This window comes from Puntigrus tetrazona, chromosome 4 (assembly GCF_018831695.1).
Source record: "Puntigrus tetrazona isolate hp1 chromosome 4, ASM1883169v1, whole genome shotgun sequence".
Taxonomy (NCBI): Eukaryota; Metazoa; Chordata; class Actinopteri; order Cypriniformes; family Cyprinidae; genus Puntigrus; species Puntigrus tetrazona.
Window position 1 is genome coordinate 10,397,854 of NC_056702.1, and position 16,199 is coordinate 10,414,052.

At 37.7% G+C, this 16,199-nt stretch overlaps 2 protein-coding genes across 2 annotated transcripts; both read right to left on the bottom strand.

The window, feature by feature from the left end:
* Positions 1-237: 237 nt before the first annotated feature.
* On the bottom strand, positions 238-5,905 carry fam3c (FAM3 metabolism regulating signaling molecule C). The gene is made up of 10 exons (XM_043238029.1): positions 5,796-5,905; positions 4,491-4,552; positions 4,190-4,294; positions 4,013-4,039; positions 3,420-3,543; positions 3,206-3,264; positions 3,054-3,104; positions 2,048-2,132; positions 1,823-1,949; positions 238-1,726 (listed from the first exon to the last, which is right to left on the bottom strand). The coding sequence occupies exons 2-10, from the start codon at positions 4,504-4,506 to the stop codon at positions 1,637-1,639; spliced, it is 684 nt and encodes a 227-aa protein (XP_043093964.1). The 5' UTR covers positions 4,507-4,552; positions 5,796-5,905; the 3' UTR covers positions 238-1,636.
* An 840-nt stretch (positions 5,906-6,745) lies between these two features.
* Positions 6,746-15,882, bottom strand: si:dkey-159a18.1 (sortilin). The gene is made up of 21 exons (XM_043238018.1): positions 15,579-15,882; positions 15,139-15,201; positions 14,753-14,829; positions 14,324-14,426; positions 13,038-13,205; positions 12,849-12,922; positions 12,670-12,716; positions 12,362-12,498; positions 12,187-12,270; positions 11,667-11,727; positions 10,962-11,117; positions 10,329-10,426; positions 10,061-10,160; positions 9,808-9,979; positions 9,522-9,715; positions 8,162-8,354; positions 7,967-8,083; positions 7,768-7,882; positions 7,439-7,545; positions 7,249-7,366; positions 6,746-7,129 (listed from the first exon to the last, which is right to left on the bottom strand). The coding sequence occupies exons 1-21, from the start codon at positions 15,801-15,803 to the stop codon at positions 7,115-7,117; spliced, it is 2,424 nt and encodes an 807-aa protein (XP_043093953.1). The 5' UTR covers positions 15,804-15,882; the 3' UTR covers positions 6,746-7,114.
* Between the last annotated feature and the right edge of the window lie 317 nt (positions 15,883-16,199).

Here is a 16,199-nt window from a genome sequence, read left to right on the forward strand (position 1 = left end):
GTGGAGTTTGCCATCCCTTTCTTGTGCGGCCGTGCACCTTTGAAAGCTTCTCTGGTCTCTCCATTAGGCTAATCAGAGCTGAATGGATGCCTTCCAGGAACCAGCAAACTTCTTTATAAACACGCGCGCCATTTTGGATGCTTTGATGAGGCAGGACAGATGCTAGGGTTATTCTTGGGCGTTCTCGGCCTTAAATCTAAACAGAGGTAAGACAAAACCCAGGAATGAAAGCAACAGTCATTTGCGCAACTTCGTTTTAATTAAACTTTCTTTTAAATACAAAAAAAATTATCTTACAGCCATTACAAAAGATTCAGCAATCACACAGTTTATTTGATTTAATTTAGACTAAAGGAAATCCTTAAAAGGCTTTACGCGTTAAGGCTATGACATGCAACATCAGTGATTTCACACTAAAAACAAAAATTGATAAGTTGTGGTAAATAAGGCACACGACTGGTTTTTTTTACAAAAAGAAATGGGTTTCAATCCACAATTTCACAGTATGTAGTAAAAACCGTGCAGGTAATTATAAAATGAACAAGTAGATATCATTAGCTTCAGTAATAATTATGGGACGTTTTACTACGTGGTAAAAAAAAAGAAAAAAAGAGCAGAAACTATTGACACCGCAGAAGGCACAATTAGGAATAGAAAGCAGTTATGTTGTATGATAGTTATTGCCTGCTGTAAACGCTAAGGGCATTTAATATCAGAATGTGCAAAGACCAAACAGACTTGAACTTCCCGTATATAAAGACATTCACAAAAAGCGAAAGATAAAAAGGCATAAAGCTGAAAACAGTAGTTAAAACAGTGGAAGGTCAAAAAGCAACACAAATCAATAACTCGGCCCCGATTTTTAAATTCAAGGATTTAAAACAAGATTCTTCATCATTTACCTTCAGGAGTAAAGTCCAGCAGACAAAATACCTTTGCCAGTAGAAAAATAAATATTACCATAAAGAAATAAATACATTTTGGTTACAGCAGCCCTCAGCCATTTAACTTCAATCCAGTATGATCAACATTTAGAGCGTCATAGTGCAGTGATAAACAAAACCCTCTCCATTTATTTTTGGGGAGAAAAAGAATAGACAAGAATTAATAGGGTAAATCATCTGATTCAATATCTCTTTTCCTTATGACACAAACCTCAAAAAACTAAAACAATCTTGCCGTTTATGGACCAGTTATTAAAACAAACCCTGTGGAACAGATCTGGGGTTTTAAGACTGAACACCAGGGCTGGACAATTCACAAAAACGAGTGAATTTGTGGATATTTCTATGGTAAATGCACATTTTTATAGCGATTTTCAACTAAAGTATTGGCCCGGCTACATATTTTTTGGTGTGTGGAATCCATTTAGTGATCATTAACAATAGGAAGCAATGGAAACGCACTGGTCAAACGCAGCGGGAACCCTGTAAAATAAATATAAAACACAGAGCGGCGAATGCTCAGGAGCACTAATCGCAAGGTAAAAAAAAAAGTAAAGTCTACACTCTACTCGCACTTGCATCATTGTCAATGCTGATTGAACAATACAACTTTGCATACGTTCGCTTTCGAGCTTTTCATCCTTCTCCAGGATGCACATGGAAATAATGTGAAATACGGTGAGAGGCGGATTCTACTCATGTTTCATAGGAATGCATCCTTCCATCTCCAGAACCTCTGGCCAGCCTTCATACTTGTTGGTCTCTGCGTTGTTCTTGATGTGCTGGAGACAAACGAGACGGTTTATTAGATTATTTAAATATCACCCGAAAATCTGAACCGAACATGGCCTCTCACGAATGACACAAAGCAAATTTACCTGCTCAAAGGGACTCTTTGTCTTGATGCCTTTGCCTCCGACGAACACCCAGTTATCTCTAAATCCCAGTATGCTGATGCTGGAGCTGCCCAATTCTGCTATCAGATTTCTGGCTTCGTCGTTTAACCTGTTCATAAATAAACACAATATATTAAAAGAGCATTAAATAGGAATGTTTAGACCGATCTGTGAAAGTCTGACCAAATATTTAGAGAAGTGACTCACTTTGTCGCAGGATCATCAAAAGTGGCCATCATGACAATACTTCCATCTTCGATTTCCTTCAAGAATTTGATAAGCTGGTTCACATCTAGACGTGAAAAAACATTTAACTTAAACTGTTGAATGGGACTTTAGGAGGTCATTTCAAGTTCTTATAAGTTCTTAACCCTGTCCTGTTTGCACATGGGGCCAGAAACCATTAGGGGGCCCCAGCACCCTTCCAAGTGGGCCTCAGGTTAAATTAAATTATTATTTTTATATTATAATATTATATCAAATTTAGTTTAATTTATTCCCCTGACACCTGTCATTTTATTTAAGAATGAATGAATTTAATAATTGTATTAAAAACGCTTTTAATTGCTCTGTGAATTAAAAAAAAAAAAAAATATATATATATATATATATATATATATATATATATATATATATATATAGTAATCAATGACTATAAAAATCACGTAAATCAATGCGTCACAAAAATCAGTTCTCCAAATTCTAAATTCTATGGAATTTACTGATTCTAAAATAATTACAAATGATAAAATAATGTGAAATGCATATGCATTTCGTACTGTGTGTGAACGTGGTTTGAGTGATCAGGCACAAACTATTTTTATACATATTTTGTAGCATCGAATCAGAGTTTCCTTCAGTGTGATAGAAATGCCTAATTTTGAGGAAAAGCATCCCTTGATTTGCGAAATAATAATAAAAAAAAGTTGAATAATGTGAGATTTACTGAATAAATTCCACCATGTATATCAAAAAAAGTCTGTTTCTGTTTAGCTGCCTCTCAGAACTGACTTGAATAGAGCATATTAAAAAAAAATTAAATCCTAATTAAAAGTGATCAAACAGCAATACAAACTTATATTTGAAGCAACAAAGTATATAAAATGGGGCAAACAGACTGTACCTAACAAGATGGATTTTAATACAATGCAAATACTACACATGCAAAATTTGCAAAAGGGAAACAAGATATGAGGTCTAGAAACTGATTTACCTCCAGACCACATGTCAAAGGAATCCGTCTTGCTGAGCTCGCCGGTCTTGCCTGTAAAAAGTACGGTGCGTGATCAATGCAGTTCAGCTTCTCTCAATACGCAGTAAATGTTCACCATCTACATGATCTTAATGAAAAAAGAGGAGGTATACCATTGATTAAAGCAATGTTTATACCCCGTCCAACGTTGTTCTTTACTCCACTCATTAATCTGATTAAATATGGGGGGAAAAAAAGAAACAACGGCAGTCAAATCCTTCTCGTGTCTCCTCCGAATTCATGAAGTCCCCAGCCAATAAAAAAGTGAATATTTCTATAGTGATTATTCAATAGTACTGCACGAGTAGAGATGTGTGTGAAACCTACACATTGTCCTGAAAACACATTTTCGGGCCGACGACGCTGGCTGCTCCACTGGTGATCTTAAAAGCAAAGTGGTCCTCGGGACATGATTTAGAAAGGCCGCATTTGTGCCGTGGAGGCCTGGTAGCTGCAAACAACACCGATACATCCATAAACATATTGAAAAAAAAAAGTTCTTGTCTTCTGCCTGCTTGATTTATAGATTATTTAGACATACAGAAGACGAGTGTCTTTACACTGAATTGTGAAATACAACAGACTTCTCAAGTGGTTGAAGTTATAAAAAGATAACACCCAAACACACCTGCTTTATCTAAAGTAAATAGCAGCTGTTACGTAACGCATTTAATGTAATAAATATGGAACTCTACTATCAAGAATCTAAGCCCTACGTGACATTAATGTCACTGCAGGAAAGTTTAACTACGAGCAACAAGTTTTAATTCCATGATTATATCTACATAATATAATAATAATATCTAAAGAGAGACAGAAGGAACCTGTTCAGCTACCTTTAAAGATTTGATAGGTAAACATTCACCATCCTCAGTTCTCATATGTAGTAAAAAAACAAAAAAAAACTCAATTATACTCACGGACAGTCTCTGCAGGTGCGTATCGTGCTGCAGAGAATCATATGTTGATTAGCAAATAGCAAAGTGTCATGTCAAACACTAAAAAAAACAAACGCATTCCTAAGAAGTGTATTATCTGACTTTACTAACAAAAGACGTGTGCAGTTTCAGTATGTTCTTCTGCGTGCATGTACTCACCAAGCACTTTTCCCAATTTAAAATTCATATTGCTCTCTAACAGCTCAAATGCCAGGAACACAACTAAAAATAAGATCGAAACCAGCACTGCCAGTTTCAAAAGTCCTGTAAAAAAACAAACAAGCAAAAAAAAAAAAAAAAATAGGATTCTGTTCACTTTTGCACAGTCAACTGTTTTTTTTGCACTGCTATTACGCATGCATTACCACAAGTGTTGTCAACGACAAAAGAGTGACTATTCGCCGTCGGTTACATGTAATATATACTTAAGAAGAATTCACAGTGAAAGAGAGAAACAGACCTCCTGCTCGCATCATCCTGACGGCTCTACAAGCACCAGTCACTTCACTGAGATCCTCACACCTGACATGAGATCAAATATCATCACATAACAAAAACCTGAATATCCCAACTACATTACTTGTGTTACCTGCTGCAAGATAATCTGAACTTGGGACCACAAAACCAGTCATAAATTTATATTGCATTTTTTTATTGAGATTTATCATCTGAAAGCTAATAAGCTTTCCATTGATGTATGGTTTGTTATATTTGGCAAAAATGTAAAAAAATGGAATCTGAAGGAGCAAAAAAAATGTAATATTGAGAAAATTGCCTTTGAAGTCGTCCAAATGAAGATCTTAGCAATGCATAATACTAATAGAAAGTTAAGTTTTGATCACTGACCTATAATAAATATGTGGTTTCGATATATATATATATATATATATATATATATATATATATATATATATATATATATATACATACATACACGGCATGAATTGTACAAAAATATCTTCATGGAAAATGATCCTTATTTAATACGCTAATGATTATTGAGATCATTATTGAAAAATCAATCCAATGATACTTGACTGGTTTTGTGTTTCAAGGTCACAAATACCTATATATGTGTGTATGCGTTTAATTACACATTGAAACAATGGCCGGTCTGACCAGCTGACCCATATTTGGTTGATTCAGACTCATATTTCACATTCCCCGATGTATTTGCTTATTAAATATTCAAAGTAACCCGATTATCCTTTCAGTTGAGTATATATACACACACACACACACACACACACACATTTTAGCACGCTTAACATCGCTTATATAAATGTATGGATGCATGAAATAATTTATGAATAAAGCGCACAATTTCTGTTTTCAACTATTTTTAATTCTAATGCTAAGTGTTCAGCATCTTAAATTGTTGTCTGCTCTCCATATATCAGCATAAGCACTAGCCATAACAAATAATAATTTAGGTTAAATTTAGGTTGTATAAACGACTCTTTTAACAAAAACATTAAATTAGTAGCTTTAACGAAAGCTCAGAAATGTACAAAACAAACACATACATCCTGAAAACGTCCAATGATGTCCGAAAAAGATGCCAGAAACGAATTCATCGTTTGAGTCGGTGTGAAGTTTAGGTGTCAGTTGACAACATTAAAAGTGATAGTAGCCGTTAGCACGAGATACGAATACATACAAAACTTGAATAACCCTCAAAACAGACGTATAATATGAAGCCATACAACCCAGCGAATATACATTTAGACTGATATTGAATAAAGGAGAGAACAGAAAGAAGTACCTGGTGCCACGGCGACACAACGCTGACTATCCCGACACATCCGGGTTCCTCAGAGGGGAGGGGCCTGCGTGCAGACGTGTGTACGTGTGTCCTTCATGACGTCCGCCCACACTGCTCAGGGTTTGTTTGTTTGTTTTTGTAATTAAAATAATTTGCACAATTTGTTAAAAACCAGTCACACTGCTTTTGGAATAGTTACATTTTAAGCCCTTTGGAATCGAAATGGTATACACGATTCTGTAATTTCGTTTTGTAACATTGAAGGATATACACAAAAAGAGCAGATTATTATTATTTTTAAGATGTTTCAATGGGAATTGCTCGATGTTTTAGTGTTTTTTTGTGAATTTTTGGTTAAATAGGTTTCCTATACTCTTTGCTGCTTAAGCATTCTTGAAGTTTGAGTCAGATGGGTGAAGATGCGTGAGACCCTTTGTTCATGTTGGTGTGTAATGTAGTGGTATGTAGTGTATGTGTGAGAGTTTGTGTTGGTGAGGCGGTGTTTGACTTTTTCTAAAACAAGACACATGTTTGGTCTCTTTTTCATTTAACATCACTCTGTAGTGGTTTTGTATCATCAGACAAACAAACTATATATATATATATATATATATATATATATATATATATATATATATATATATATATATATATATATATATATATATATATATATATATATATATATATATATATATATATATATATATATATATATATATATATATATATATATATATATATATATATATATATATATATATATATATATATATATATATATATATATATATATATATATATGTATGTATGTATGTATGTGTGTGTGTGTGTGTGTGTGTATGTTTAGAATTTTGTAACAATTATATATTAAAAATATACTCACTGTGCATTAACACAATTATTTAAATGTGCCTGATAGGATGAGCATTCATAATTCACAGGTTTAAATGCATTTTCATTTATTTACAAATTCAAAAACAGTAGATTGGTCTATTTGAAAATACACAGCCCCAAAGCTCAAGGAGGATTGCCAGCAGCAGCCTGAGGAAATATGAATGATTCCAGTGCAAAAGGCAGAGAGGGTGAAAGGGGATTCACTCCCAAAAATGATCCTCTGGTCCCTGTATAAGAGACTTCATAGGACAAAATAAGAACCTGGCCGTAGCAAGTTATCATTTGCCTCGGTTTGAAAAATGCAGTTCACCGTTATTTCCAAGCGTTTATTGTCCAGTCACAGTGCCTGGGTTATGAGATTCACTTTAAACAATTCACAAGTGTCTGCGAAGCCTGAGTAGTTCCCAGTGTTTAAATGCTGTTCATTCAATGAGATCCTAAAGAAGATATGAAAAAAGTCAACAAGCGAATGCAAAAATACATGTATAATCTGTTCTATTCTGCTAAATTCAGTGGAAACGGGTGAGGATAATACTGATTGATTCATCAAACTCACATCATCTGAGTCCTCCTGGACCTGAAAACCATTGAGTTTACCACTGGGGCTGCTCTCATTGCTAACACACAGGTCATCTTCTTGGAGTTGCAGGGCCGAAAAGCGATAAGCAGGTAACCTGCAGGGGGCAGAATTCGACCAATAGAGAATCTGACTTCACATGAAATCAAATTTTATCACATGACCTTACCTTTGCGTACAGTTTATCCTTCTTGAAGTGATTATTAAAGCTGCAGAAATAACCAAACCAGTGACCCCCACAAAACTACACACCACAATAAGAACCAGCATGCCCGGCTGCAAACAGAAAGACAGTATATAAATTAGCATCAGCCATGTTTTTCTTTATGTTTGCCCTGATTTACAAAACTAAATTCATATTGATTTTCAGAAAAACATCATTTTTGCTCATATTGGTTAAGCAAACTGGATTTATGCTCTTGCGTGATGAGTGATATTACTTGGTGTTTTGGCCACTGTATAGTGAATAATGATTGTCATGAGAAACAAGCCACTCACTGATCTTTTAGTATTCGTTGGTGAAATATCCTTCTCACAAAGCTTTGTGAAAACATCTTCTCGTTTCGAAGGCCTGACACCCCCTTCACATTTATCTCCAGGAATCTTACGATACCTGTTTAGCACAGTGGTATAATTATAACAGTAAACTATATGTATGTTTGTGTTTTATAGAAATCAAGATGTATTTCACCATCACCCTGTATACTGCAGGTCATCTAGCTCCGCATTTAAGCAAATATTCTGGGTTTGATTCAGGAAGCCGGGTTGTAGGAGACACTCCGAGGTGTTTTCATGCCGATAGAAACCATACTCACTGTTGACAAGAGAGATGTTCACAAAACACTTTTGGTCATTAGAAGTTCAAACCTTAGCGTGGCACTGTTTTTCCTACCACATGTAGTCTTCTCTTGTGCAAGGACATGGACGCTGCTGCCTGCTGACCACATAGCCTCTCCCATTTCTACATGCTGACAGTTTCTTTAGTCTTCTAAATGTCTCTTTGTAGCCCAAGAGGCATCCGTCTGTTTCTGGGTCTGAGTCATAGTCAGAGTGCGCCAACCACTGCACATAGTCCTCTTCTCCACCTAGAAAAAGACAAGCTTCTAAGATCACACACTGCATTGTCATGAGTGGGGTACATATATTATGTTTATTAAGTAGTGTGAGTTGAATCATCATTTTTATCTGGTAAATGATAATACTGGAGGAAAAAACTCTTGTCTTGAGCTAGACTATTGGAGACTTAAAGGGATAGGTCACTCTAAAATGAAAATTCCATCAGTCATTACTCACCCTCATGTCATCCCAAACCCATTAGCATCCCGAACAGAAGCGGAAGAGAGGAAAATGTTTGTTTGTTTTTTATCTCGTTGCTTCCTTACATTCCAACTGAACCACTCATGTCACATGGACTTCTTTGACCATGTTTTTGCCACCTTTCTGAGCATTCTTGAGCATGTATGGACCCTTGCTGTCTATGGGAGGATCAGAAAGCTCTTGAATCAAATTCAAAGTATCTTAATTTGTGTTCCGAAGATGAACAAAGGTCTTACGGGTTCGGGAGAACATGAGGGTCAGTAATTAATGACAGAATTAAAATTTTTAGGTAAACTACCCCTTTAAGCAAATAGACACCTATTAAAAGAACACAGAGGAACTACACTTTTGTTTCTTTTTTATTGAGGCAGCGACATGAAGCTGAAGGGTTTATTGAGCATCTGTCAGGCTGTCATTGAGCATCTGTTGGCCTATATTTTTTGTAGTGCTTTCTGCACTTTTGGCACTAGGAGGACCCCCTGTCAGAGGTTTTTAGTCTGACTGAGCATGCTTACTTGGCAACAGAGCTTGTTGGTAGGAATGATCTCTCCAACTTTCCGTTTGGCTTAATGAACAAGTGCTTTCATATTTGATCATTTTTAAAGAAATTCAAACATTAAATATGGCATTAAAAATGGCTCTTTAATATGTCGTGACAGATCACTGATGCTTCAGTTCAAGTGGCATGTGATTCTTCTGTACTAGTTATAGCATGAAATGAACATCAGAAGGTATTTTGTTGTAAGATATTTTCATTTTTTAAGATTTTTTTCAGAAAAAAAAAATCTAATTCAGGGTTATGATTGGTCAGGTCGCCTGTCAGGTGAACACTAAGTGAATGATCTACACTATCATTCATTTGTGTCTGAGCTTTGATGATATTGTGAGATACTAATGAATTGAATTCTGCCCATAATTCTTGAAACATTTCTTACATTCTCTGGTGAGAAGGTGCTCAAAGTCTATGGTGACAGCCACCCACATGGGCTGATCATCATCATCTGGGCGGTAGCCGAAAATGCTGATATTCATTGTCTTGGTGCCTGGCTCGGATGCCAGTCCTGCCAAGAAGATGGGGTGTTCTGTAAAATTAAATATCTGCCAGCACTGTCCTTCATCTGTGGAAAACCTGAAAACATTGAGACACACATAGTCATCCGACCCCAAATTACCAGATTGTTCTTTCAAAATACAACCGCAAAGCAAGTGATAGTGTGTTACTTTATTGAACTGATCTGTCTGTCTCTATGCGCCTCCACGGCCACTATCAACCCTCCAGAGTCCAGGATGCTATAGTGGTGAGGCCCTCTCAGAGTCCCCCACCATGTGTAACCTCCATCCCCAGACACGTACACATCCGGCCGAGCGGCTGAAATGGAGTCGCCGACACTACCTGCAGTGACATTTAATATTTTTTTTTAAGTTTGAATGTTAAGAAGTGGAAGATCTGGAGATAGGTGGTAGGGGCTACTACCATGGGCGATGACCAGACCAATGGCGGTAGGTTCAGAGAGAGGCAGCATGGGAGTGATTCCACTGAAGTGACTGTGCTCTCCATGGATATGCAGGTTACACTGGAACAGAAACAATCACACACATTTACAGTAACATTTAAAGCTGTAAACTTCTCGTTTAAACAGGAAACACATCAACAGAATGGGGAAAAATTGTACTTACAGAAATTGGAATTTTAATCAAATCTACAAATTACAATTTCCCATCACTCGGTCCTCAGTTGGTACCTTTTTTGAGGTTTCTGGACAATTCACATTCTCTGGCTTCTTCAGAAATCTCCATCTCCCACCTCTATCGAATGTAATGACAGAACGGATGCGTCCATCTGCGGCCGAACAAGAGTAAGAGATCTTTTAGACGTCTTACGGTTATTACTGCACCGAAACCAGTACAGGTACTTCATCTGAAAATGAGAATTCTGTCACCTGGCAAAAACATTTTTTAACCCCTAAAGAAAATCATCTTTAAAAAAAACCAAAAACTTTTTCAAACTTTTTCATCCATTGACAGTCCATTACACTAACCACTGACGCTTGTGAAAGTTCATAAAAGTATATATATTATGATATAGTATTTAAAAAAAACAATAGTTTAATCCAGATTTAAAACAAATTTAAAGGGATAGTTCACAATTTTTTTTTTAATTCTTTCATTAATTTCTCAATATTGACAGATTTTATTTATTTGTCCTAATTAACCATCCCCTTAAGATTTTTTTATGCACACACATAGAGCACATCAAATATGATAAACGGAAGCTCAAATGTACTTCCTTGATGCAGAATTTATATTTCTGTGTGGACTAACCCATTTAGGTAACCTTTAAGGCAAACTAGATCACATGACAAAAGTGTTCATACCCTCCTCCAGTATGTTGGTGAGATAGACCCCTCTCAAAGAGGTAACGTTTGTGAAATCGCTCTTCCCCTCCCCGCCGAACAGGTGGCGCTCCAGAGACTTAGAATACAGGATTCCACGGTCATCAGAGGTGTAGATTGTCCCAAAATATGTGTCTTCTGTAAGCACATACAAACACTCCGCTGACACAGCTTACTCTCAGACGAGATAAGAGATCAGCCGTAAGCCATCATTATTCACACAAACCCATCTAACCGGCTTCATGACAAAATGGGAATCGAACATCCAATGAGAAACAGATCGACATGTAATAGGCATGATGGGAAATAAGATAACTCTCAACATGAGCCAAGGACAGTATGTGATACATACATGTAAATACAATGAGGGGTGTATTTGTGTGTAACCCCCAAGGTCTGACTGAAAGACTACACCATCCTCACTCTTATCAGTTTCCAGTGATCATTACAGCACAAAGACCTCCAGACTCAAAAATGAATAGCGTACACACTGACCCAAAAGAGTCTAGCATTTTGTGCCGAGACGTTCTGTGATATGTCAGCACAAAGTGGAACTCGCTTGGCAAGTCCAGCCTCCACATTGTTAAACCGACAGCAAACAGTGGCTGAGCTGTTAAATAATGCTGATACTTTTCTTTTACACCTCTCACAGGATGGAGAAGGAAGTTAAAAATCGTGAAACAGCACCTCCAGGGTTGTCCACATGCATGAAGATCATGTCCACGTCTCCGTCCAAAACAGAGTAGAACTGCAGACGAACATCAAGTGTGAGTCAAACAGTTGCACACGGCTCTCATGTTTGATGTTGTGACAGTTTTTTGCCAAATCAGCAGGACCAACTTAAAAGGGGAAGTAACACCACAACTCTCATACATTTTCATAAACATATTTAAGTAAAATAATAATAGAATATAAATGCATTTTATTATATTCACCATAAAGTAATAATTTTGTATTATAATTATATTGTTTAATTTATTAATATGTAATTATATATATAAAAATATATATAAAAATTAGTCAAATATACCTTTAAAATAAACAAATAAATACACACACATATATATATAATACTATATATTATTTTATATATATATATATATATATATATATATATATATATATATATATATATATATATATATATATATATATATATAAATGAACATTTATTTCTTATATAAAAAACAAAAGTAAAATTTCACACCTGCTCTGTAGTTGCTGATGGTAGTTGAGCTTTTCTGAAATGGTCACCCTGGTCTGAGGACACATAGATGACACGCGGAGACCCCTGTAAATACAACAAAAAATTAAGCATGCTTTGAACATGGTCCATGTAGGTGAACACATGCTTGAGTGTTCATGTTGTCTGAGTTCCACACCAGTTTTTCCATGACAGAGGTAAACAGGAAGCCACCGATGTATCCAAAAGAGAAGATGTTGTTGTCGATGGTGGTGAAAGTTTTGCCGAAATCCTGCGTCCTTCTCAGAATGAGTTCGCCTCGTCTGGCTGCCTCCACTAGTTTAAACCCATTTAATAATTTGCTATTTAATTGATAAGCATTAAATCGAATGGCCAGTTTTCTCAGCTGTACACTGATACACTGACTTTGTATCTCAAAGATTAGATTCATGTCTAATGATTTCTTTAATGTTATTTAATGAGAAAAACATAGATGGAATTACGCACCAGTTCCTGTTGGGCTGGAACTGAAGAAAAGGGTGATTCCAGATCCCCTTTAAATTAATAAAAAAGGAAAACTATATTTTACTTAGAGAAATGAAATATTTTATCAATCAGATCTTTACTGTTGGATTAAAAAATATTCAGATACAAAGATATCCTAAATGTCCAGTTATTGTTCTCACCATGTGAATGTGTGAACTCCTTTGTGAACCTCAGACCAACTGTTTCCAAAGTCTTGTGAGAGCCACAGGCCATCCTGAAGTGAGAGAGCATGTCAAAAAACTGCCACAAATGACATCTTAAGTGTAACTAATTAAACTGTATTAAGGGGGTGGCAGATCCTTGAATCACCTTCAAGAAACCTTACTCACGTCAATGCTGATGACCACAAGGTATTTTGGGTCCTGGTAGTGGAACTGAATGGCCTGTGCTGGATGGAATGGAAGATGCACTGATCTGAACGTCACACCAGCATCCATTGATGTTAAAATAACTCCTCCTGGGGTTTCGGTGAAAGGCAGATTGGCTGTTAAGATCACCTGTAATGGGGACAAAAGTGATATATAATGTACACTGCTCCCAGAAAATAAAGGGAACGCTAAAGTAACACATCCTAGATCTGGATGAATGAAAAATTCTTACTAAAACATTGTTCTTTACATAGTTGAATGTGCTGACAACAAAATCACATAAAAATTACCAATGGAAATCAAATTTATTAACCCATGTAGATCTGAGTTTGTAGTCTCAAAATTGAAGAGGAAAAACACACTACAGGCTGATCCAACTTTGATGTAATGTCCTTAAAGCAAGTCAAAATGAGGCTCAGTAGTGTGTGTGGACTCCACGTGCCTGTATGACCTCCCTACAATGCCTGGGCATGCTCCTGAGGAGGTGGCAGATGGTCTCCTGAGGGATCTCCTCCCAGACCTGGACTAAAACATCTGCCAACTCCTGGACAGTCTGTGGTGCTGAAGCGAGACATGATGTCCCAGATGTGCTCAAATGGATTCAGGTCTGGGGATGGGCGGGCCAGTCCGTAGCATCAATGCCTTCATCTTGCCGAAACTTCTGATGAGGTCTAGCATTGTCTTGCATTAGGAGGAACCCAGGGCCAACCGCACCGGCATATGGTCTCACAAGGGATCTCATCTCGGTATCTAATGGCAGTCAGGCTACCTCTGGGCGAGCACATGGAAGGCTGTGTGGCCTTCCAAAGAAATGCCACCCCACACCATTACTGACCCACTGCCAAACCGGTCATGCTGGAGGATGCTGCAGGCAGCAGAATATCTTCTACAGCATCTCGAGACTTTATTATTCCAATATTATCGCAGACGATATTTATAAAGCAAAAAAGGGCAGAAATTATGACGATACCAGAGACTATGACAAAGAACTAACATACAGAAGGATATAAAGACTTAAGAGGAAGTTGTGAGGAAGTTGAAAAAGTGTGACTTCATGTTGAGTTTAACACAAAGCTGCTGATGTGAAAAACCCTTGAGACAGTTGTAAATGTCATTTTTTTTGGACAGACTGGTGGTGTCAGAATTGAAAATATTGTCACATATATATATAACAAAGACAGTGAAAAGGTCATGCTATTATTTCTAATATTTTTATTAGTTATCAAGACAAGCTAAGATTTATTTACCTGTTGAGGGTTCCCGGGTCCAGCACTTATCCCAAAGTCCTTCCTTATAAACGTGTTGTTAATGGCATGGGAGACATCATGAAAAGATTTTCCATAGTCTTCACTATAAAAAGATTGTAAATCAGTAAAGAAGCCCAATACAGCTGGCTAGGCCAGTAAAAGGGGCAAATGTTTTGAGATCGGTATCTGTGGCTGAGTAATAGCCTAAATTGGCCACATTGGTCTACATTAGGGATGCTCTTGGGGATCTCTTGTCCTGCAAGGTTCAGCTCCAATGCTCATCAAACATAACTGAACTAGTTGAAAGAAAGTCTTCAGGAGCCCTTGATGTTTTAGCAAAGGTAGAATTGAATTGTGCAGATACACAGATCCGTAAGAACAGGTTTGGGCACATTTGGTCCACATTTTATTTAGAATTGCACCACTGACCTCCTATAAAGTCGCGTCGAACCGTCTTCATAAAACGAGTCTGAGGGAGCGCTGAGTGTGGAAAGAACCAGGATTACCTGATATGGACAGAAAAAGGGTTCACACTACCCCTCCATAATTGTGTTTTTATTTATATAGCGCTTTTAACAACACAGATTGAGTCAAAGCCCTGAACAGTATAAAGTAGAAGAATACAATGATAGAGATGTATAATGCAGAGACGGTCTCTGTAATCAATTCGATAATCGCTAGGAATTAAGTGTCCCCAAATATAAACCTTTTAAAGTGACTCACTAGGAACAAAAACTAAACCTTTCATCCAAATTTTCAAGACAATAGCATTAAAACACAGAAATAATTAGTAATCTTGAGCAAGACTGACTAACCCCAGTGCCATCTCCAACCCATGTGAGGGTAAAACTGGATCCATCGTCCCCATGAAACCCGGTCTAGAAAAAGACAGAGTTGCACATATATACTGATGGAAGTGGACTTTCCTGTTCTGGCTCTCATTTAGGCTAAAGGAAACATTTACACCAAAAAAAAAACCCTCTTGTGGCGTTATTTCAAACCTATAGGACTTTATTATTATTAACACGAACATTGTTTCAGTTTTCTTACAATCAACATTGGGTTATGATAATGAAACAAATATTTAAAACGACTTGGCTGCTTTTAATTTGGCTACTCGGTAAAAACAGAAGCACTTTTAGCGTAACAGTCGGGTAAATCGGGTCCCCTTTTGACATTCATCTCAAAGTCAAAAATAAAACGCCGCAATAAAATCAGTTCCCCGGACGCACGAACTTCAGCGTCTCGTCCTCACCTCGTGCGTGTGGCTGAGCAGGAGCGCTTGGTCTGTGGGTGACAGCGGAGACTTGCATGCCGTGAAGCGCGCTTGTCCGGTCCAGGTGTCCCGTCTGTGTCTCGACTGACCGCGCGGAGCCCGAGAGAAAGTCGCCGTCCTCGCGCCGCGCTTCCCGTGAGCGAACGCGTCCTCGCCGAGGACCAGTAAGTACACGCTACCCAGTACGAGCAACGCCCGGTTCATGACTGTATGGGGCTGGGAGACAGAAGTCGGTTTTGATGCGCTCAGGAGGAGGAGTGAGCGCGCTGCCGGGGACCCGACTCACCGCAGACGCGAGGCAAGTGTCACAAAGCGATGCGAGCTGCCTGCCTCAACGGCATATCGTTCCGAGTCAGCATTATGGCGAAATGTGCTGCACAAGCCTATAATGCACAGCAGAGCGACGTTTTGGGACGTGTATACGGGGCGTTTGGGCACCAGGTGCAGGATTTTACGCGTTAAAGCGTTTGAATAGTGCGCGCAAATTACTTTACAAATTACACACTATTCACTATTTGCGCGTAAAATTGTTGCGTTTTACTCACAAGGCCAGTTTGTGTACTTTGGGGCCCTGCGCTGTCTGTGCAGGACGCTCACTAG

What these genes read in the sequence shown, in the direction of transcription:
- fam3c (XM_043238029.1), bottom strand. An exon ending in CGCACCTGCAGAGACTGTCC is followed by an intron (nt 3,544 to 4,012) that starts GTGAGTATAATT and finishes TGTTGTTTGCAG; the next exon opens with CTACCAGGCCTCCACGGCAC. An exon ending in ATGTGTTTTCAGGACAATGT is followed by an intron (nt 3,265 to 3,419) that starts GTAGGTTTCACA and finishes ATATTTAATCAG; the next exon opens with ATTAATGAGTGGAGTAAAGA.
- si:dkey-159a18.1 (XM_043238018.1), bottom strand. Translation starts at nt 15,803, where the DNA reads ATGAACCGGGCGTTGCTCGTACTGGGTAGCGTGTACTTACTGGTCCTC. An exon ending in TCGACGCGACTTTATAGGAG is followed by an intron (nt 14,427 to 14,752) that starts GTCAGTGGTGCA and finishes ATCTTTTTATAG; the next exon opens with TGAAGACTATGGAAAATCTT. An exon ending in CACCAACATACTGGAGGAGG is followed by an intron (nt 10,427 to 10,961) that starts GTATGAACACTT and finishes GTTCGGCCGCAG; the next exon opens with ATGGACGCATCCGTTCTGTC.